Raw genomic sequence first — 22926 nt, forward strand, 5'->3', positions numbered from 1 at the left:
AGCCTGTTTCACACAATTGTTCGCATTTACTGTTTCCAACTCCTTTGTTTAATTCAGGGAAGGGTTTGAAACACTGTTTGGTGTCCAATTATTCTCAAATCACAGCTAAATCTTATGGTGCACTTCTCAATGAAGAATGAATATAACAATCTCTAGATGGGAATCTATAATATTTGAAATTCAAACTTCATTAAACTTTAGAATCGAGGTTATAAATCGAGGGAAAACTCCAACATGAACATGCTATTATATGGTGAGAAAAAAAAAAAACTAGTGTCCAATTCCACACATAAGTATAGGACATAGTGCATCAGGTACCAGTCTATAATGGTAAATGAAAAAATAGCACCAATTGAGGGCGCTGCCCAAAAGTTTCTCTGAATAAATTAAAATAAGTTTATCCGTAAATCTTACAGGGGGCAACCTCGCACTGACTTCAGGGAGAATCAGGAGGCAGATAATCGCCAACAAGTAGTAAATGCAGCGATTAGTAAGGATGGGATTAAGAGGTCCTTGAAGCTTTTGTAGAATTTGTCCTTACTATTTAAAGAAACACATTGCCTTGGATCGGTCGAGTTGGTCTTTGAAAAGCGTTTGTAACCGTTTTTTTATAAAATGCATATGGGTAGAAAGATGTTGTAAAAGTAGAATACAAAGATCCACACAAACATGCCTCGAAATTGCGTGGTTTTCCTTTTACCTCATCAACTAGCACGTCGGCCATTTATGGGGGTAAAAATTTTGACTCCCATAAATGGCCGACAGTGTTAGTTCGCACAGTAGAAGGAAAACCACGCAATTTCGAAGCAAACTTGTGTGGATCATTGTATTATACTTTTAAAACATCTTTCTAACCATAAAAACGGTTACAAACGCTTTTGTTTTGACCAACTCGTCCGATCCAAGGCAACGTGTTCCTTTAAAAAGCGTTTCTTAGACTAATTGTCATACGTGTAGGTACATGCGTGTATATCTTTGGTAATTACTCTTAAAATTAATGGCAATGAAAAGTTTTGGTTAGAAGCAGCCTACAACGTCAAACTTGTCATGAGTCGAGCCAATGTAAATGTTATGCTAAATTCGTCTGTCTGAAACAAAAAGTTATTTGGGTCGACCTAGAGTCGCTCCAAATCTATTTGGTACGGCGCGACTCTGGCATGCCTGAGTGTCTGAACCGGGTGTTAAGAAGTTGCATTAAAGTTTTGTAAAATCGGCGGCTGGCATATAGACCATGTGACCTTTGTTTACAATAACTGTGACCTTGTACATTCTTTGGCTAGTCTGGCAGGCAAGATACTGTAATGGGAAAGTTAACATTTTGTGTCATAGTTTTCACATAAATCCAAGAGTTATGAAAGTAAAAGCTGGACAATTTCTGATATGTGCCCCTTTTCATCATACAAAAAGTTGATAAGAATTGGACAGTGCAATCTCCTTAAAAATAAGATTTGATGTTTTCTTCCATTGAGCTGTGTACAAATCGTGCCTGCAGGAAGTCCAGGCTTGGTGGCTCTTTTGTAAACATGTGATGTCACAGGTCACATCGTCTATAAGGGGCTAAATTATAAGCAACAGATAACAACAGTGCATTCGACTTCAGATTTTCAATTGTATGAGTCTAGCTAAACATTGTACATGTTTTCTTGTCAAGGTTGTCGTCACGTTCAGCTTATAATGAGGAAGTAAAAATCTGCTGTTTTGTTAAGGATTTTTATGGTGGGAAAGTGGTTTCGGTATAAATGTTGAAACTCATCACTGAGTCTTTGTGCATGAATGTAAACCCACCAAAACTGTTTTATGAAAACTGCAATTTTTTGAAAATCATTGATGAAGTTGAGTACCCACCCTTGCAGGATGGATGCCTTTACGTGTATTATTATGACTGTTGGTGTGTTGCTGCTGAGGTGTTCAACTCTTGGTCTGGCATCTGACTCTAACAAGGAGTATTTCAGTGTGCATCCAGTGAGTCAAAATGTAACAGAGGGAAGTAATGTCACTTTTATGTGTGAGACAACTGTTGAAATAAAGTGCGAACTATACTCTTATATTCATTGGACATATGCAACTTTTGATAACCTAGACATTCATGCTGGCCTGAGTATTTGTGATCATTCTTACAAACCCATTGGGTATAATCATTCGTACACAGTCAACTGGACAAGTCCAAGATATTTTTTACACCTTCTGAATGTAACATTTGACAGTAATGGAGTTTACTTTTGTCAGCTAAATGCAACTCTACATTCTGCCTACGCACACCTACATGTCACCAAACCGTTTGTGTCATTGCCTACAGCTAGCAGTACAATCACCACACCCAAATGTCGTCCACAGCAAGATGACTATCTGCAATGTAACTTCTCACCGAGCGACCCCAGAGAGGGTGAGCAGGTTTCTTTAAGATGCAGACAACCAATGGGAGGTCAGAACACACTCACATGGTCCTCTGAGAACCTGACACTAGCCTTCCTTGACGGTGAGACTTTGTCTCGGGAGAAATTTCACAACGTCACACACGTTCTTGGAAAGGATGATAACTGTGCACGATTCACCTGCCTGGCCCAGTCAAACTATTGTGGTGTTTCGCAGTGTGAGTTAATTCCACTTAAGTTACCAGTTTCTCTTGTGCCAGCCATTTTGACCGTGGTTGAAAACAGTATGGCGACTTTTCACTGCAACACAGAATCTCTGACAATTGCAGACTACAAGTGGTTCATACGCACAAACTCGAGCGATAAACCATTGCAAGCTGTTGATGAAGATACTGATCAGTTTGAATTGCTTGAAACTGGGAAGTCTCTAAGAGTGAATGCTCTGTCTGTAGCCGACAACGGAACTGAAGTGAAATGTGAGGTGGAGTACCAACCCAACTGCAGTCAGAGCAGCCCTTGGTCAGTGCTGCTGATTTCAGCCTCCCGCATGACTATTCCACCATCTGATTCAGCATACACTCATCGATCATCTGATCAGACGCCATCCAATGAGTTAAGTAACTATGTAAGCCTCCTGGTTGGAGGAGGAGTTGCTTTTCTTTTCCTTCTAGCCATCATTGGAGGTGTTGCTTCCTATCTGCTTTGTCGTCACAAACAACCCCATGAGCTACAAACTTGTAGCCCAAGCAGTAGTGATGTGGACGATGTTGAAATGGTTGAGCTGGCAGAAAGAAAACCACAGGAGCTTGCTGCCAGTGTAACTCGAATCGAAGTAGAGGAGCCAATCTACGCAGTTTCCATCGAGCATAAGTCGTCTGCGAGACCCACGACAAGCCACGAGCAAGACATAGGGGGCTTCCAGGATGAGTCAGAGTCCAGATGTCCACCAAATGAACAGACCCTCCCATCATCATCCATTCAGCATTGTTGCATGGATGACTCAAATGCCTCAGCCATCGCATATGCTGAGTTGGAACTCGGGGGGCAACCTCGCATTGACTTCAGGGAGAATCAGGAGGCAGATAATCGGCAACAAGTAGTATATGCAGTGATTAATAAGGATGGGATTAAGAGGTCTTTGAAGCTTTTGTAGAATTTGTCTTTACTAATTAAAAAATGTTTCTTAGACTAATTATCATAGGTACATGCTTGTATATCTTTGGTAATTACTCTTAAACACCCAATAAAGGATGATCTCAAACATATAGATATTACAGTTTTCTAACAGCTGCAGTCCATCCAGGAAACAAAAAAAATATAACGAGTCTCTTACCTCAAGTTAAAACATGGTAAAAATGGGTTTTCTCCAGACGCTCCAAGCAAAATTTCTGAAAAACTTGGGGTCAAACAAACCAGCGCGACACAGGAATCGTGACGTCAGTGGCGGCTATTTGGTGTGGAAATGCTAAAGCTGGAGAACTGTGTTCAAAACCAATAGGGGAAATTCGTCACTGGCGTCCAGGGTCATTATAATAGATAAGCCGTTTTTGACTCTCGGCTGAAAAAAGCCACGCGGCCGGGTGCATTTTTGACTCGAGTTATTTATTACTAAATGCAAATTTTGAGAGTAAAATGGTTATTAACCGGTATCTGCGATGTCTATTTGGCCATAAAAAGGTAATAGTTGACATATTGAGATCATCCTTTATTGGCTCTTTAAAATTAATGGCAATGAAAATATTTGGTTAGAAGCCTAGAGCAGCTTTCGATAGAATTATAGCATTTTGGGAAACATTCACTTCGGAGTATAAGTGGTTGTATAAAAAGGATATCAGTTTTTATCCCTCAAAATTTGCATTGTTACTGTTTGTAACATTTCTCAGACTGTGTATATTTGTTGGGAATTATTCTTCTGCGTGAACATCTTTGCATTGGATTTTTCGGCAATATCTCAAAAGCTTGACCACCTTTTGAAATGAAATGTTCTCATGTTACTTTTATTGTAGGCCCCTATTAGATCTTTATTCAAGGAGGTTAAAGACACTGGACACTATTGGTAATTGTCAAAGACCAGCCTTCACATGTGGTGTATCTCAACATATGTATAAAATAACAAACCGGTGAAAATTTGAGCTCAATTGGTCGTCGAAGTTACGAGATAATAATGAAAGAAAAAAACACCATTGTCACACAAAGTTGTGTGCTTTTAGATGGTTGATTTCGAGACCTCTAATTCTAAATCTGAAGTCTTGAAATCAAATTCGTGAATAATAACTTCTTTCTCGAAAACTATGTCACTTCAGAGGGAGCTGTTTCTCACAACGTTTGATACTATCAACCTCTCCCCATTACTCGTCACCAGGAAAGGTTTTGTGCTAATAATTATTTTGAGTAATTACCAATAGTGTCCACTCCCTTTAAAAGCAATTGAACAGTTCCAAACAAAGGGTATGGGTACTTTTTGTAACACAAAACAAATTGTCCACAGATGTATGTTAACCTTACACGGTTTGAAGATGATGGTAGTAGAAAGCTTCCCTTAAAATATAAATTGCAGAGGTGCTGTAGTTTTTGAGAAAGGAGTAAATCAAAGTCTCGAAGAAAAAAAATGGTCTCAGGAGGCGAGTGTTATTTTAATGCATTTACATTGAATTACCAGGTATTTAAGTATCAATACTGGTTAGACCCAGTAACTGGGGCGCTGTAGTACTCCTTTTTTCGAAATTTTTACTACTAGTACGCCCGATAATGTCAAAATTTCGACGCCCAATAATGTCAAAATATCGAAAAAAGGAGTACAGCGCCCCAGTTACTGGGTCTAAATACTGGTAAACGCTGCTAAAATAATGCTCGTCTCTTGTCACAGGATATGAAATCTTAGAGTGCAGTTTAGTAAAGAAGGGAAGAGGAGCTATGAAACTCTAATTTTGTTGCCTTCTTTAATTTTTCCTAACTGTAATTATACTCAAGGTCATTTTTTATGCTTACAAAAAAACTGCAGGGCTGAAAGTTGGAATCATTTCTGTGTCAAAGTAAGATTTTAAATAATTACTTGGCAGCTCAACAAGCAGACAAGGAACTGAATCTACTGTAGCTCCAATTTTGTTGCCTTCTTTAGTTCTCCTAACTGTAACTATACTCAAGGTAATTTTTTATGCTTACAAAAAAAATGCAGGGCTGAAAGTTGGAATCATTTCTGTGTCAAAGTAAGATTTTAAATGATTACTTGGCAGCACAACAAGGAACTGAATCTACAGTAGCTCCAATTTTGTTGCCTTCTTTAATTCTCCTAACTGTAATTATACTCAAGGTAATTTTTTATGCTTACAAAAAAAATGCAGGGCTGAAAGTTGGAATCATTTCTGTGTCAAAGTAAGATTTTAAATGATTACTTGGCAGCACAACAAGGAACTGAATCTACAGTAGCTCCAATTTTGTTGCCTTCTTTAATTCTCCTAACTGTAATTATACTCAAGGTAATTTTTTATGCTTACAAAAAAAATGCAGGGCTGAAAGTTGGAGTCATTTCTGTGTCAAAGTAAGATTTTAAATAATTACTTGGCAGCTCAACAAGCAGACAAGGAACTGAATCTACTGTAGCTCCAATTTTGTTGCCTTCTTTAATTCTCCTAACTGTAATTATACTCAAGGTACTTTTTTATGCTTACAAAAAAAATGCAGGGCTGAAAGTTGGAATAATTTCTGTGTCAAAGTAAGATTTTAAATGTTTACTTGGCAGCACAACAAGGAACTGAATCTACAGTAGCTCAAATTTTGTTGCCTTCTTTAATTCTCCTAACTGTAATTATACTCAAGGTCATTTTTATGCTTAAAAAAAAATGCAGGGCTGAAAGTTGGAGTCATTTCTGTGTCAAAGTAAGATTTTAAATAATTACTTGGCAGCTCAACAAGCAGACAAGGAACTGAATCTACTGTAGCTCCATTTTGTTGTTTGTATTTCCTGTCTGGCTCATAAACAGACTTTTGTTTTACTGATGGGTCTTTTTTATTTGGTCATTTCCAAACGAAGTGACATAGAAACTTTATCGTCATCGAGACACCCTGAAGTAAAAGTCATTGCTATCTTTTGATTCAGACAATCAAGTCGACGTTGCCAAATCGTTAAAATCTGAAGTGTGAAGAATGGGCGCATTTGTGATGATTGTTTGTGTGGTGATGCTTGGACTTTGTTCGCCTCCTTGTTTAGCGTCAGGTGTTTGGAGTCAGCATCCCCAAGACCAGACTGTTGATGAAGGGAGAAGTGTCTCTTTTACTTGTGTGACCACTGTTAACACACAAGTACAGTGCCCAGGGGGTCCATCTTATATCTACTGGATGTATAAATCTAAAACTTCAGCCTTGAAACCATATAGTTTCTGTAGTAGTTTATATTCTGGCGTTCCTGCACGTGTAAGTGTAAGTTTGGAAAGCAACTCACATGTGTCTCGGTTGTATATCTCAAACGTAACCTCCTCAGATGAAGGGAGGTATTTTTGCAAATCACTTGGTGGTGGTGGTCAACATGAAGTTTCTGAAGAGGCGCTGTTAACAGTGAACATATCAGAACCTGCAACAACCCCTACACCCACATGTCAACCACAGAATGATATCAATCCACAGTGTAGCTTCAGACACGTCAATCCTAAAGAAGATCAGGAGATATTGTTAAGCTGTAGACAACCAGAGGGTGGGCAGACAACACTCAGCTGGTCCTCCTCCAATAATGGAACTTTGGTGTCCAGCAGGGAGGAGCAGACTACAACTCAAGGCAACTTTCACAATGTGACGCATGTCCTCAGAAAATCTGACAACTGTGAGAGGTTTACATGCCGTGCCGAGGGAAACTGTGGTGTTTTGCAGTGTGAAGTAGGTCCGTTCAAGTTTCCTGTGTTTGTATCACCTCAAGAAATGAAAGTAGTGGAAAGTGGTGGGCCGGATATTTTCACCTGTAACACTGATGCTTTGCCTTCTACATGTACCTACAAGTGGTTTGTACGCTCAAAGGACCAACCACCACAAGCTGTTGATGATAAAGAGACTGATCAGTTTGAGTTGCTTGAAGCTGGGAAGTCCCTAAGAGTGAATGCTCTGTCTGTCGCTGACAACGGAACTGAAGTGAAATGTGAGGTGGAGTACCAATCCAACTGCAGTCAGAGCAGCCCTTGGGCAGTGCTGCTGATTTCTACGCAGGGCTCCGGAGCTCCTTCATCAGCAATTGCAGTTGCTGCACACTCTTCTATGGGACTCATGGTGTGGTGTTTCGTAATTGCGGGAGTTGGTCTTGTCCTAACTGCCATCCCGCATGTCTTCTGAGTGTAGAAGAGGGGTACTACTCCCAGAGAGCTAAAATCTTCCCACTGATAGCCCACAGATGGGCCTTAGTACAAACACTTGACTTTTAGAATTTGCAGTATTTTTGACTGCTTTAGGGCAAATTATGCGTATAGTAACCAACCAATTTTACCCATTGCAAAACAAGTAAAACGAACTGGTTTCTTTGTTGTTGTTATTATAGTTTTTTAAAATTTAGTTGGCCATTGATACAAGCATGCAGGCTGTCATTGTGATGCAAGTAAATTTTCCATTGAAAATTGAAAATTTTCTCATGTGGTCAAGAGTGGTCCATTGTTTTTTTAAATATAATCTGTTTGATAAACTGACTTCAATCTATAGCCTAAGGTCGTGTCCAAATTGGCGACTTTATCTACAGCTACGACTAGATCAGCGCGTCTGTCTGTGTTGAAGAATAGCAGACGCGCGCGCCCTAACCGTAGCTGTAGCCGAAGTCGCCAATTCGGACACGGCCTTATTTTTAGTTTCATCAGTTGTATTTTGCCTACGGCAATGGTCTGCAAACTAGGTAATTGCGACCCAAGGTGGATTGCTAAACAAACAAAAATTCTTGAAAAAATTTAAAATCGGGGTGGTCACTAAGTTTTGTCAAAAGCACTTAAAACACTTTTATAATAAGTTTGCCAGCAACAAAGATTGCGTCAAAACTAATTACTCACAAAATAATGTGAAAAAAACCACTGAACAGGATTTAGAGCGGTAGGCCCTATGTGTTGTGTACACAATATACTTGTCAATTAGAGAAGAGGTTTGCCCCAGTGTTTTATGTTGTATACAGGTTGTGCCACAGAGCCTTGTTACATGGTGCTATATAAATACATAGGTCTTATATTTTGAGCATAGCTCTGATACCATGTAGAAAAAATAATGAGTGCTTTGGATACCTTGCGATTTATAAAGGGTTATATACTGTATGAGAAATGCATATTATAATATTATTAAGGACTATTACTGTTGTAATAATTTTAATGTAAAGTTACTACCTGTGCAAAGTCTGCAACTATTCCGATTGAGACATCTTATTTAACGGGCTATATTTTATGGTTGTTAGGGGCCAATCAGAAAATTCAATGTTAAATATGTTTGACTCAACCAGTAGCACCCACCCCAAATTTTGATTTTTTAATATTGAATGACTTCATTATATAATCCAGTCACCTAGTAGCGCCTCAATAGAACCAGGTTCTTTTTTGGCCAGCTTTGAATTTTGTCCTCTCCTTTTCCGTCATTTTATTTTTTTAAAATAAAAAATGAATTTCGATTTTCAGCTTAAAATTTCTGTTGAGGAAAACAAAAGTTTTTTCTTTAAGCTCAGATTATTCTGAATGACCCCTTACTCTGAATTTTACAGTCTTTATTTGCTCTGTCTGTTCAAGCTGAGTATGATATCCATCCTACTTAAAGGCAGTGGACACTATTGGTAATTACTCAAAATAATTATTAGCTTAAACTTCATGCACATAAAACCTTACTTGGTAACGAGTAATGGGGAGAGGTTGATGGTATAAAACATTGTGAGAAACGGCTCCCTCTGAAGTAACATAGTTTTCAAGAAAGGGGTAATTTTCCACAAATTTGATTTCGAGACCTCAGAATTAGAGCATCAAGCATCTGAAAGCACACAACTTCGCCTGACAAGGGTGTTTTTTCTTTCATTATTATCTTGCAACTTTGACAACCAATTGAGCCAAAACTTTCACAGGTTTGGTATTTTATGCATAGATGTTGAGATACACCAAGTGAGGCTTTGACAATTACCAACAGTGTCAAGTGTCTTTAAGTCTAATCCCTGATTTGTTTGCCCTTGGAAAAATCAGAAAAATTGTGATTAAACACATACGAGCTTGAAAAATTTGAATAATGCCTACACCACACCTACATTTAGGTCAGCCCTTCTACTCAATGAAATGTTCCTTTTTTTCAAAAAAAAAAAAAGGTCATGCCTGAATGTACCTTTGTAAAAGAAGGAATGCTGATCATCTTAGAGTACGCAATCACACAGAAAATTCTTGATAATTTGAAAAAATCCCTTCATTATTTTAAAGTTTTTGTTTGCTACTTTCATCAATTTGTGAAAGTGAAATTTATGTTTTTTTTTGTAGTAGTTCCTTGTTATTTTAGTACACAATGTAGCTTTGTAAAAGAAGGAATGCTGATCATCTTAGAGTACGCAATCACACAGAAAATTCTTGATAATTTGAAAAAATCCCTTCATTATTTTAAAGTTTTTGTTAGCTACTTTCATCAATTTGTGAAAGTGAAATTTATGTTTTTTTTTGTAGTAGTTCCTTGTTATTTTAGTACACAATGTAGCTTTGTAAAAGAAGGAATGCTGATCATCTTAGAGTACGCAATCACACAGAAAATTCTTGATAATTTGAAAAAATCCCTTCATTATTTTAAAGTTTTTGTTAGCTACTTTCATCAATTTGTGAAAGTGAAATTGATGTTTTTTTGTAGTAATAATAGAGTTTCAGTTGTTAAGACGCACACCTTCGTGTAATCTTTGATGTAGAAAATTATCTATATTATAAAGGAAATTTTCTTGGATTGATACATTCATGTAGAAGTGAACTGTTCCCTAGGTGTCGATGTTCATAGTGTTCGGCTGACCATCTTAGCAAATAACCCGGTTTGAAAATCTATTTAGGGTTTATATATACTCTGTCAATACGTTTGATGGAGGTTGGTAACTGCTCATCAGAAGAAGCACTGACAATATGTTAACGAATGGAGCAATCAATTGGTCATCATTTAAGCAGTTTGAGTAACTGCTCGTTTATGTGAGCTGTCGGAGAGACTTTTCTTATGAGGATCATGTTGACTTTTAGTTAATGGCAGAATTGTAACTCGTCGAGACTTTCTTCTACAGATATCTGTTCCTTGCCATCAAGAAAGATGACGGCTGTATTGTTTCCAGACCTCTAGTTTTTTTTAGGGGGTGGAAGTCCTTCAGTGGAATCTTCTGTAGACTATTTTCCAATTTCTCAGGACGTCACCCTTTCTGCGATCACAACCCCTGAGAACTGCTAACTATCAGCTTTAGGTTGTAAAGGGAAAGTAGAGTTTGACATTTAACAACTTGACTTCTTATTGTCTGTTAGTGGAAGGTCTGCTCAAGATTATACCCAGCAGCCAGAAGAGCCCAGCAAAGCCCGGATAATGCGTTCGACTAATTGAACTGTGACTTTGTCTGCATGTGTACTTACACTTAAGGTGGTGGAAGGAAACCTTACTCTGGGTACAAAAGTTCCACACAATTGTACCTGCATGTGATGTGTGGCAATCATTTACAACTTACTGTATGACAGATTTGAATACTGTTGTGCTGATGTAAAACTCATTGAATTCAGGTGATATCCAAGCTTACATCCGTATGGACTGTAAAGGGGGTAACCCTGTTTCAGTCCTAGGTGTAGGTGGCAACGGCCCCTGGAAAAACAGTTGATTGTAGCCCACACCTTGAAGTGGCCTATAGACCTTGTGTGTCTGGCGACTTGCATAAAAAAGAAAAAATGTAATGTAACCCTTAACGCTTTTGGAGTATGCTAGGAAACTTTCTGAAACCGTCAGTATATTTCATCAGTCAGTTGTGTCGCTAACGGATGCTGTCATGTTACTATTTAATGCCTTAAGAGAACTACCTTTGTATGCATTGTTTTACATGTCCTTTAAAATGTCCTATGGATGGGAATTTTTCACTAGTGATCCACACAATGTGACCGCCATTGAAGGGGATGAAGTGACTCTAACTTGCGAGACACTTCAACCAATTAACTGTACGTACTTGATTAGGGAAGAGATATTCGTTTATTGGATTGTGCGATGGCACGGGAATAGGACAGCAGAAGATTACGTCAGCGATTGTGAGACAATCTATGACAACTTGGATTCTGAAAAATATTCGGCGTTTGTCAACGACCGTTTTGTTACCTTACAAATCAAGAATGTGGGACTGGTGGACAGCACCAATGAGTTTTTCTGTGTAGCATACATTAAGGCAAACAAATCCAAATCTGTAACAAACGATGCTGTTCTAACTGTCCTTAATGCAGCAGCAGCCACAGGTGATGCAGTCTTGGATACTTTGAGTGTAACGCATGCTCCGAATGTCAGTCAAACTGTTCTTAATGCAGCAGCAGCCACAGGTGATGAAGTCTTGGATACTTTTAGTGGAACGCATGCCACGAGTGTCAGTCAAACTGTTTTTCATTTTACTCCAACAAAGAGACCCTTTGCTATAGATGATGCATCTCAATTGAACATTGTGCACCTAGTTTTAGGCGGTGCTTGTATCGTTGTGTTTATTTTTATTCTAGTCACAGGAGTTACATGTAAACTCAGAAAAAGGCGCCAACGCCGACCAAATCAAGAAAATGGCAGATTCAGAAATGTGGACAGTAGAGTAGATTTTGTAACTTGGGACAGGGGGAGTGGTGATTGGTCAAAGCACTTGCCGCCACAGCAGAGGGGGGTCGAGGAGTTGCCCTATGCTGAACTCAACTTTGACCAAGAGACCAATGAGGATTTAACGACATTAAGGAATGAGGGAGGGTTTAGGTGTGTCTACACCAAAGTAAATGGATGTGTCAGTGTGACAAGATAAGGAGTTGATATTTTGTTTGAAGAGAGACAAATTGACTAGAGGGGGATTTGAACCAAAGACCTTTGGCTTAACGTGCTGGCGCTTTTACCAACTGAGCTACATGTACATGTATCTAGTCCTATGCTTGTGGTCTCCCAATTTCGTAGAACTTTTGAATCAGGGTGCCAGTTGAAAGCCATACAATTATTGTTAAAGGAACACGTTGCCTTGGATCGGACGAATTGGTCTATAAAAAGCGTTTGAAACCGTTTGTTATGAAATGCATAATGGTTAGAAAGATGTTTTAAAAGTAGAATATAATAATCCACACAAGAATCACTCAAAGTTGCACGGTTTTCCTTTTACGTCGCGGACTAACACGGTTGGCCATTTATGGGAGTAAAAATTTTGACTCCCATAAATGGCAGACCGTGTTACATGTAGTCGAAAAGGTAAAACAAAAACCACGCAATTTTGAGGCATATTTGTGTAGATCATTGTATTCTACTTTTACAACATCTTTCTACCCATATGCATTTTATAACAAACGGCTACAGAACGCTTTTCAAAGACCTACTCGACTGATCCAAGGCAACGTGTTCCTTTAAGTCATTTGTAGCCAGGAACACACCCAAGTTTACAATACAACCTGGGAAGTCCATTGTTGTGGGCGCCAGTTGTCTGTCCCAAGGGTTGTTGGCGATTTCGTTACCAACAATCACACGATCACACAAATTGCGTTCCCGACGTCCCGTGTTTATTCAAGATTGCACTGTTTGTTATTTATTAGTTTGCCGGTGCTCTGTCAGCGCCCGATTAGTGTCATGTATTTGCGTTAGGTTACAACGATCTTTTTCTTGGCGCACCAATGTGCATTTAAAATCTTACGGATTTTCTGATTTTTACTTCAAAGTATGTGGTTTCCGAGTTCAGTGTGAATGATCGAATTTGAATTAAAAATCTGGGGGTAGGTCCAGGTGTACTATTGTAAGGTCAAACTTACACCCAATAAACTAAGTGTTTATGGCAAATAAAGAAAAAAACATTGTGTTGTCGAGCTTTCTAAGGTTGTGTGAAGAGGGCTAGAGAGATATAGACAGAAAGCAGACAGAAAAAGCAAGGGATAAAAATGATGAAGGACAGGGGGATAAATGTAAGGAAATGGCTTTTTCAGACTCTGCTGGGGTTGAAACGTCAGGCCACCATTTATTATTATTTTTTGCACTTATACCATGTTTCCTCTCCGTGGGTATGCAGTTTGCAACAGCTAACACAATTCTCAAGAAAAAGAGTTATAATAAATTAAGCACTTCTGAAAAACAACTGGCCTGGGAACGATTTCACAAAGGGCCTAGATTGATCTTTAGTTGTGTATCGTCTTTAAGATGAGTCTTAATGCTTTGTGTAATCAAGCCCTGGAGTCACTTGGATGCTATAACCTTTGTGGCCCTGGGGTGGATTTCACAAAGGTAGTCCTAACTTAGAACTAGTCCTAGGCAATGCTAAGAGATAGGACCAGTCCTAAGTAAGGATGAGTTACTGGTCCTAACTTAGGACTGGTCCTATCTCTTAGCATTGCTTAGGACCAGTCCTAAGTTAGGACTACCTTTGTGAAATCGACCCCTGGTTTTGCTTGGCCTTGGTGCCCCTTTAAACGCTTCCTGTATAGACTCTTAAGATTTCAATGGAAGTGCCCCTTTGGACTTGAAAATTGACCTTGCCCTAGCAGAGGTTAAATTCTATGCCAGAAATAACTTTCTCTTAAGTAGGATTTGAAAATATGGCATGGTGGAAATACGATATAGAAATATTTACGGTTAAACACCATTATGTAGAAAGAACCACGCCAACTCATTTAGAGATTATCATTACATGGTGTATAACTGCAAACCTTTTTTTTATAACTTTCTCTTAGTTGTAAAAAGGGAGACTGCAAGTTGCATTGATTAATAGTCGGATTGACAAAAATTGTCTTAAAGTCACCTGGAAGTGGTATTTTTTCAAAATAAAGCTTTTGTCACTAATATATGTGTTTTGATGAGTGGAATGTGAATAAACAGTTAACTAAGGTTTAAAAAAATCAGTTCTTATGTTATTTACAAATTTAAGAGTAGACCCCGCTGTTCGTGACGTCAATCGAGGCAGACTTTGCCTGTAATGCGTAGAGTAAACACAATTGCAAAGTACATGTACGGACCAAGTCGTGAGTTTGTACGTTTCAATTTTTTTTTTTTTTTTCCCGGCAATGCCGACCAGGTGTATTGCTGCTGAATGCAGAAAAACACTTTTTGAAATGTACCAACTCACGACTTGGACGTACATGTACTTTGCACGTGTGTTTACTATACGCATTGCAGGCAAAGTCTGCCTCGATTGACGTCACAAAAGGGGTAGGCGGAGTCAGCCCCCAAACAACTTTATATATTTTTTAAACATATAAATCGTGACAAACAAATACTAAAAAAATTGTTTTATTGTTCGTAAGCATATACTCTTATGTTTGAAAGAAAAAGAAATTCTATTTCCAGGTGACTTTAAATTATTAAAAGTTTATTGTTACAATGATAATCGTATTTACTCCAAATTTGTTGTTCAGAAAGATACATCACATTACACAGTAGTTACATGTATGTTTATGTAGTTATTAAAAACACCGATAAATGTAATGTTGTGCATTCATACAATACTTAAAGACACTGGACACTATTGGTAATTGTGAAAGACCAGTCTTCTCACTTTGTGTATCTCAACATATGCATAAAATAACAAACCTGTGAAAATTTGAGCTCAATTGGTCGACGAAGTTGCATGATAATAATGGAAGAACAAACACCCTTGTCACACGAAGTTGTGTGATTTCAGATGCTTGATTTAGGGACTTCAAAATATAATTCTGAGGTCTCAAAATCAAATTCAAATATTTTAGTGGAAAATTACTTCTTTCTGGAAAACTTCAGAGGGAGCAGTCAGAGGGATTGTCTCACAATGTTTTATACTATCAACAGCTCCCCATTGATTGTTAACAAGTATGTTTTTTTATGCTAATAGAACAATCATTTGAGTAATTACCAATAGTGTCTGTATAGTGCCTTTACGGGCTGAAATGAAGATGGTACAAGTCAGTGCCCTGTCAGTACCCTATCTAAGCTGTTACGTATTAACTAAAACAAAAATATTTGTATTTTAGTCTAAAAGAATTTTAAATAAATTAACCAGGATTGATTGCACAAAACATAGTAGTGTTTGACTTGTTTCTCGTTTTCGATTGCAGTTTCACATACATGTACTCAGCTTCACATTCTAGTCACGCACTTTTGGTTAAATTTACATTTAAAGTACCGGTACAAGTGCTGTGAGGAGGAAGTTTGTTTGCACTTTTGTTCTGAACATCAAAACCAAATGTGCTGGTAGTAACTTTATCATAATAACTGAAGCCTAAATAAAAAACATTGGAAAGTGAAACTCATTTAATTTAGGCCTACGTCAGTTAGAAACTTGTTTGTTTTATGATACATTAGTCAAGGACAGTTTTTAGTAAGAAGTGCCAGGAATGAGGGCGCGGCAATCTCCCTGGAGCATGACACTGTTCAGAGGAAATGTTCCCTTGTCCAGGAAAAGTTTTGCCCACACATGAGTTATATTTATACAGGGCTGTGAAGTGAACACTGACTCATGGAGCGAGTATTATTGTAAAACTTACAGGAATAACTAAATCAGCAGTTTGGCTGTCCTAATACTCTACCACATGCTTCCCCCTGTCCCCTTAAAATCGCTCTTTTTGGAAACAGGAAATACTCCTCCGTTTGAGCCAAAAGCAGGATTTCAAAGCTTCTGATCCCCCTGCTCCAACAACCCACCCCTCCCCCGCCCACACATCCCTGTTGCTCCCACAACCCACACCCACACCCCCTCCCCACCCCACCCATGTTCCCCACTCCCCACATCCCTGTCCCCCACCCCACATGTCCCTCACATCCCGTCCCCCACCCCACATGTCCTCCACTCCCTGCCCCAACCCCCAACCAGTCCAAAATATACCATGTGCAGTGTATGATAAGCGTTAATGAGGCCAAATAATCAATTAACCTCAAATGCAAAAATCCATCATTGAAGAAATACACTGCAAGTAGCGGTCTTCAAACATTTTGGGGAACCAAGTGTGTTGTGAAGGGAAAAAGAATTGCACACTTTATCAGGGCCTAACAGGCGAGACTTGCACAGTATACATGTGTTTGTAGAATACAATATCAAATTAGTGAATTTCACCCAACTTTGAAGAGGTCATCTCTTTGTGTTACCATATACATGTATAGTTAAAAAATGCATTTAAACAAGAAATCCCTGCCAAGTCTTTTTGATTTATAAGAACAATTTGCTTCATAGTGTCTTTATTCTCTTCATATTTTTCTCTAATCCAGATTCTAAGAATGAAAAAGAACTGCGGGGGACACTGAAGTCGGCTGTGATTCGGTATGGATTATCTTTCTAACTTTTCTGGGCCCAATTTGATGGAGCTGCTTAAGCGCCAAAAAATAGCTAAGCACAACAAAATGATGCTTATCAGAATAGGGCTACCAGGCAAAATAACATGCCACATCATCATGTACTATTTGTGACTTATCCTGGTTATTTTTGGTAAGCAGAAAAGTTTAGGCTTTATTTTCTGCTTAAGTAACTGTATGGTATTGGACCAAGACGGGTTTGTGAAGATGAGGAGGGGGCAATGACTCTGTGTGGCACTAAATGATCTTGTAGGAATTAGGAAGAGCAGACAAATCCCCCACACACATCAACTTAAAAATCCCCCTCTCAAAAAAAGCAAAAATGTGCTGGACTTGTGTACTTTTTAGTTTCAATTTTAGTGGTGTGGGGGATGGGGTAAGAAGATAGGTGTAGGTTGCAAGTTGTGATGCTCCATCCATTAAGTAAGTGTGTTCCTCAAAATCTCAATACAGTTTGATGTCATTTGTGTAGTTGTTGTCAATTTGTGTCTTTTTCTGTTTGTTTTTTTTCATTTGTGTCTAGTGTCCTTTGTGGGCTTTGCGTCATTTATGTCATTTGTGTCATTGTGTCATTTCCTTTTTTAATTATATTTCAATTATTAATTTTTTAAACAGAAAACTCTCCAAGGAAAGTGTTCTCATCCTTGACTCATTAAATTACATCAAAGGTAAACAATCGCAGAAATCTCCATCAAATCCCAGCACAAATCTTTAAATGTTTGTAGGTTTTTAAACCAGGGAGTGTTTCAATTTTTTGAATGGGTTGTTCAGTATTGTAAACCAAATTGCCAACTTGTAAAGCAAACATTTATTGTCATCAATGTTAAACAAAGTCGATTATTCAAGTTGCTAAAAAAAACCATTTTTTTTCCCCCTGACATGGATTTGTGTTAACAGTAGGGTCATATAGATTAGCTTTTGTCAACAGAATATGATTTATAGACGAAATTATGAAAAAACGAAACAATAAAGGTTGTGTTTGAAAGTTTTAGCTTTTAAAAGACAGTGTCAACTTACGGTATTGCATACTGTGCATTTCGCACAACACATGACAGCCACATTGATTTGTTTTGGTTTCAGTGGGAGTTTCTGAAGTTTTTCCATATGGTAGTTATTTTTGTCCTTGATTGAAATACCATGTTTCCCTGTTTTGCTTTCTTATTGAAATCTTAAAAACTGTTTTCATTTCCTTGTTGGCACTAGAGCCAGATTTGTGATAATAACACAGCTGGGGGGGGGGGGGGTGTAAGACCCATAAAGCCATATCTCAGTTATATTTCACTTTTCCTCGTGAACAATTGAACTCAATTGGTTGTCGTAATTGCGAGATAATAATGGAAGAAAAAACACCCTTGTCACAGGAAGTTGTGTGCTTTCAGATGCTTGATTTCGGGACCTCAAAATCTGATTCTGATGTCTCAAAATCAAATTCCAATGTTTAAGTGGAAAATTACTTCTTTCTTTAAAAATGCGTTACTTCAGAGGGAGCCGTTTCTCACAATGTTTTATACTATTAACAACTGTCCATTACTCATTACCATTTAAGGTTTTATGCTAACAACTATTTTGAGTGTCCACTGCCTTTAAGCAAGATACTTTACCATAGTTGCTATGTCCTACAGTATGGAGATGGGACACTAAGCTGTACTAGTAAACATAAAGGAACCCAGACACCGAACCCAGAACACTTATCTTAAAACACATTGGTTCACATACTAAGCACCCTCGTTTACAAGTTTTCTCAGGCTTAAGAGCTACAGTGATTAGGTTTACTTATGAGGCATCTTGGTTTGAGTAGGCCTACCAGAAATATAATAAAACAATAATAATAAAAATATAATACTTTGACATCATGTCTTATCCATGTCTTATCTAGCGGTATGCATCTATACCCTCTTTCAAACATCCACAGCAAGACAAAAGTTTGTCACTCCACACACTGCTGTGCCATCTTTCTTGTTACGTATTACTGAAAACAAATACAATCTGTTGGTTTATAATGTTCCATTTGATGTTTTTTTACCACTGCAGGTTTCAGGTATGAGCTGTACTGTGCAGTTAAATCGTCACAAACACCGCATTGTGTGGTAAGTTTGGATTTCGAATTGTTCTTTGTCAGGGCCTCTTAAAAAATATGTACCTGGAGGCTTCTACATCCAGTGCCTAATTTTTCTCAGACATTTTCTTGCATGTTTTTTTATTCCACTGTAGATTTTCTGTGATACCCAAGCAGGGGTTGCCTCAAAATGGAACGGTGCAAGACAAGAGCAGGACAGATATTCTCAGGAAATGTGAGTTGTTTTTTATAAGACTAATGATAGGACCTAATTTTATAAAATTTAGCAGAAAATACTTCTTAGCAAATTTATTTGCTAAGCAAAAACTGAGTGGGCATCAGTTGCAACAGTGTTAACTTTATGGAATTTGCACTGGTAACTAGTTTCTGTTTAAGCAAGATTTGTCTGTGTTTAGCGAGTTTTTATGCTTATATATGGGCTTTAGGAAATTGGGCCTAAGACCCAATTTCATAAAGCTGTGTAAAAAAAGTCAGTTGTCATGTTTAAAACAATATTTCTGAAGTACATCTGCAATTCTGTTGTACCAGACACTTCTCTTTTTCTTGTTTGATTATTTGCCAAGTTGGACTAAAGCACATCAGGATCTAGCACAAAAAAAAAAAAAAAAAATACCGGATGATCATATTTGTTTTTATAATTTAATGAAAAAGCACGTCTGGTTTACAAAATACTTGTTTTAATCATCATAATTAATCATCGTTGATGTGATGAAGTTTTCTTTTAAAACAAGGAAACATTTTGACAATGTTTACATACATGTAATGAGCAATTTTGAAAGTCTTTAAACACGTTTTTGTGTTCTTTTGGAGTAATTTATAATTATTGTTTTGTTTTTTAACAATGTCGTAACCTCTTTTTGACTCACCCCACTTTTTTTTTACTGAGTCGGAGCTGAAGTTTTAAGGATACACTGCACCTGTCCATTTTCCCAGAAAATTAGAAGGACACGAGCTGAGATTAAAGGATGAAGTGAATTAGATTTTAAAACTTAGTAAAGAAATCTAGCAAGATTTAGTGAAGCTTGTTCCCATGAGAAACAAATATTGTCAAACTTTATATTGAATCACAGCTTTGATGCGTTGATAATGAGGTTTGAACCGCCAGAGTCCAGGCATCGCTGGGATTCACCGCTGTTCTCCGTGCAACCTGAGGATGAGCTACCTTGCCAGGCGATTTGTGACGCCATCTTCTTCAGGAAAGCTCCCCCTCCAAACCTCTCCACAGTCTCTGTGAGTTTCTGGACCAAACCAGGGTCCTACAGGGATGGATTTCACAAAGAGTTAGGACTCGTCTTATCTCGAGTTAGGACGTGTAACTCTTCTTAACTTAGGATTAATCTTAAGGTCTGCATGCTACAGTGCAGGGTTGGGACTCGTCCTAAGTCCTAAGATTAATCTTAAGTTAGGAAGCGTTTTGTGAAATCGACGGCAGGGTCCTACAGGGATGGATTTCACAAAGAGTTAAGACTAGTCTAAATCACGAGTTAGGACGAGCTACTTGTTCTAACTTGAACTGGCCTTAAGTTTTTTAATAGCTTCTTAACAGTCCTAGGACTAGTCCCAAGTTAGGACAACCTTTGTGAAAGCGATCACAGCTTCTTAGGTTGACTAGTTGAAGAAGATGTTGTTGAACAAAGTCAGAGAAATTGAACTTTTTTCCAGGCTGCATACTGTATTAATTTATCCAACTTGTCCAGAGCCAGCCTTAAAGGGAGACACGGCCAAACAATTTGATTGGTTCCTGACAAGGTTTTTTCCTAAACTGTGGGGCTTTCTATGAACCTTTGAAGTTTCTTTGAAGTTTGGCGTGAAGCACATTGAATTGAAATGAGGTCCTCTGAAAGTTTTTTAACCCGATGGATGTTTGGTGTTGACATTTGTTTTCATGCTTAAAAAGTTGAACATTGAACATTTTAATCCGTTTCATTTAATGATTTTTGTGAATTTGTTTTTAAAGCTGTGAACAACCTATTCAAATTTGTATCAAATATATTTGTTGTGTATTGGCTCTAAATTCGCTTGTATTGGCTTTATACATGTATGCCAGCTGTTGCACAGGGACCAACCGTCATGGCCAAGCAGTCGGGTATTTCCGGCTCAATCTCTAATGCCCAAATCATCGGAGTGTTGGTTTGATTCCTGGTCATGAAAACATGCATGTAATTGCTTCTCTTAACCCTGGGGTCGATTTCACAAAGAGTTAGGTCCTAAGAGATACATAAAACCTATAGCTAGTCTTAAGACATAGAGATAAGACTAGTGTTACATGTAACTCTTTGTAAAATCCACCCCAGGTGTATGAACCTCATAACCTGAGACAATGATTATTGTGTTGAATTAACCCAATAATGTTTTATTTCACTATTGTCTTTCTCCTATAGGCAGCGGAAAAGCCCATCTTTTGTTTTGTCTATTGCTCCCTGGTTTCATATTGCCAAATTTCCATTTCCTTGTGCGTTTTTTCATTGTTTTATTTGTGGCCTAGTTTTTTCTTTGACTTGGTAATATTTCATCAGAAGTTTTATCATTTGTTTTCATTCAATGCTGTATATTGGAGGCTGTTTATTTTTATTATTATATATTGTTATCTTTTATACTAAAATTGATACATTTTTTAAATCGAGTATTAATATTATTCTTACAGCAACCATTGTCAGCAATCAATTACTTGCATTATAGGCCTATTGTAAATATATTTCTTTCTGTGTGTGCTGAAATTTAAATATATTTTTTTGTTTAGCCTAAACAAAGTATTACTATTAATATCATTATTAGCAATGAATTTCTTGCATTTATTTTGTTATATATCATTATCTATTATCTAAAATTTGTTTATTTCACAGTATGTATTGTGTTTTTCATGAGTAAAGTATTATTGTTCTCCTTCAGCAACCCTTGTCAGCAACCAATTTCTTGCATGAGCTGGACAGGATAACCCAGGAAATAGTCACGGTAAGTCAAATTACTACAAAGGGCAGTTGTAGAGTTTTTAGTGTTGTTCTATTTAAATTTTGGGTTGAACAAAGGCAGATTTACTAAAACAGGATTTCATGGCCGTTATGAATTAGAGAGCTCATTTTATGCAGCCAGTCCTATAGACCGTATTGAATATGACGTCATTCAAATATCTGCCTTACTACATGGCGTAGAAATCAAGCTGAGAACGCTGCGTTCTTCATTGATGTGCGCGTTTAGATGTGCATGCGTCTGCCCTACAAGATGGAGAGTTTCATAGCAACAAAGGGGTTATTCGATACAGTCTATAGAGGGATAAAAGGTGAAGTATTTGATTAATGAATTATTCTTTTTTTCTTCTCACACAGGCATTGATTGTTGCCCAGAAGACGAGTCTGCCTGGTGACCAAATAAGCATCCCGAGAACGAATGACAAAATATCCTTTTGATTTCTCGTAGATTCTCTTGGGCTTTCCTTAACCATTTAAAAATCATGTCTGTATAATCACCCGCCATCTGGCCAATAAATGTCAAGTTTTGGAGAAAAAAAGTTCTTGAAAAAGTGTCTGAAAAAATAACATGAAACAGAAATTTGGTTGTGTTATACTAATGTAGATACTATGTCAACATAAAAAATGATAGCCTTGCATGCGTGCGCATTTCATCGAATATGGCAGTCGATGACGCAGAGTGCAATCCATCTATTCCGTCGAGTATCAGGGTTCATGTAGAAGTTTCCATCTATAAACCGTATCGAATAACCCCTTTGCTGCTATGAAAGTGGCCATATTGTAAGGCAGACCGTACATCAGTGAAGCAGGTAGCACACAGCCTTCCTGGTTTGATTTCCATGGCAAACGTACACCCCTATAAATGCACACACTAACGTCGCCATGTTTTGTAAATTTGATGTAAAGGCCGAAATGAATTTCCCATCGGGAATAATAATGTGAATTAAATTGAGTTGTTGTGGACAGACATTTGAATGGTAACTTCATATTCGATATGGTCTTTTATGGTTTTTCATCTTTCAAATATAAAAGTAGAAGGGGGAAAACCACCATCTATATTCCTTAACTTTTG

The 22926-nt window shown here is 37.9% G+C and overlaps 2 protein-coding genes across 3 annotated transcripts in view; both read left to right on the top strand.

The window, feature by feature from the left end:
* Window positions 1–22926, top strand: part of LOC139936923 (protein KTI12 homolog) — a 32688-nt gene that overhangs the window by 8260 nt on the left and 1502 nt on the right. For both annotated transcript variants that reach the window (XM_071931749.1, XM_071931748.1), the window contains exons 3-9: window positions 16728–16779; window positions 17427–17479; window positions 18843–18898; window positions 19023–19102; window positions 19959–20118; window positions 21778–21840; window positions 22212–22280. In XM_071931749.1, coding sequence (XP_071787850.1) covers window positions 16728–16779; window positions 17427–17479; window positions 18843–18898; window positions 19023–19102; window positions 19959–20118; window positions 21778–21840; window positions 22212–22280 — 533 coding nt within the window. The remainder of the gene's footprint in view (window positions 1–16727; window positions 16780–17426; window positions 17480–18842; window positions 18899–19022; window positions 19103–19958; window positions 20119–21777; window positions 21841–22211; window positions 22281–22926) is intronic.
* On the top strand, window positions 6301–8049 carry LOC139937699 (uncharacterized). The gene has a single exon (XM_071932977.1). It carries the CDS (start codon window positions 6516–6518, stop codon window positions 7683–7685), a length of 1170 nt encoding a protein of 389 aa, XP_071789078.1. The 5' UTR covers window positions 6301–6515; the 3' UTR covers window positions 7686–8049.

This window comes from Asterias amurensis, chromosome 5 (assembly GCF_032118995.1).
Source record: "Asterias amurensis chromosome 5, ASM3211899v1".
Classification (NCBI taxonomy): Eukaryota; Metazoa; Echinodermata; class Asteroidea; order Forcipulatida; family Asteriidae; genus Asterias; species Asterias amurensis.

What these genes read in the sequence shown, in the direction of transcription:
- LOC139937699 (XM_071932977.1), top strand. Translation starts at nt 6,516, where the DNA reads ATGGGCGCATTTGTGATGATTGTTTGTGTGGTGATGCTTGGACTTTGT.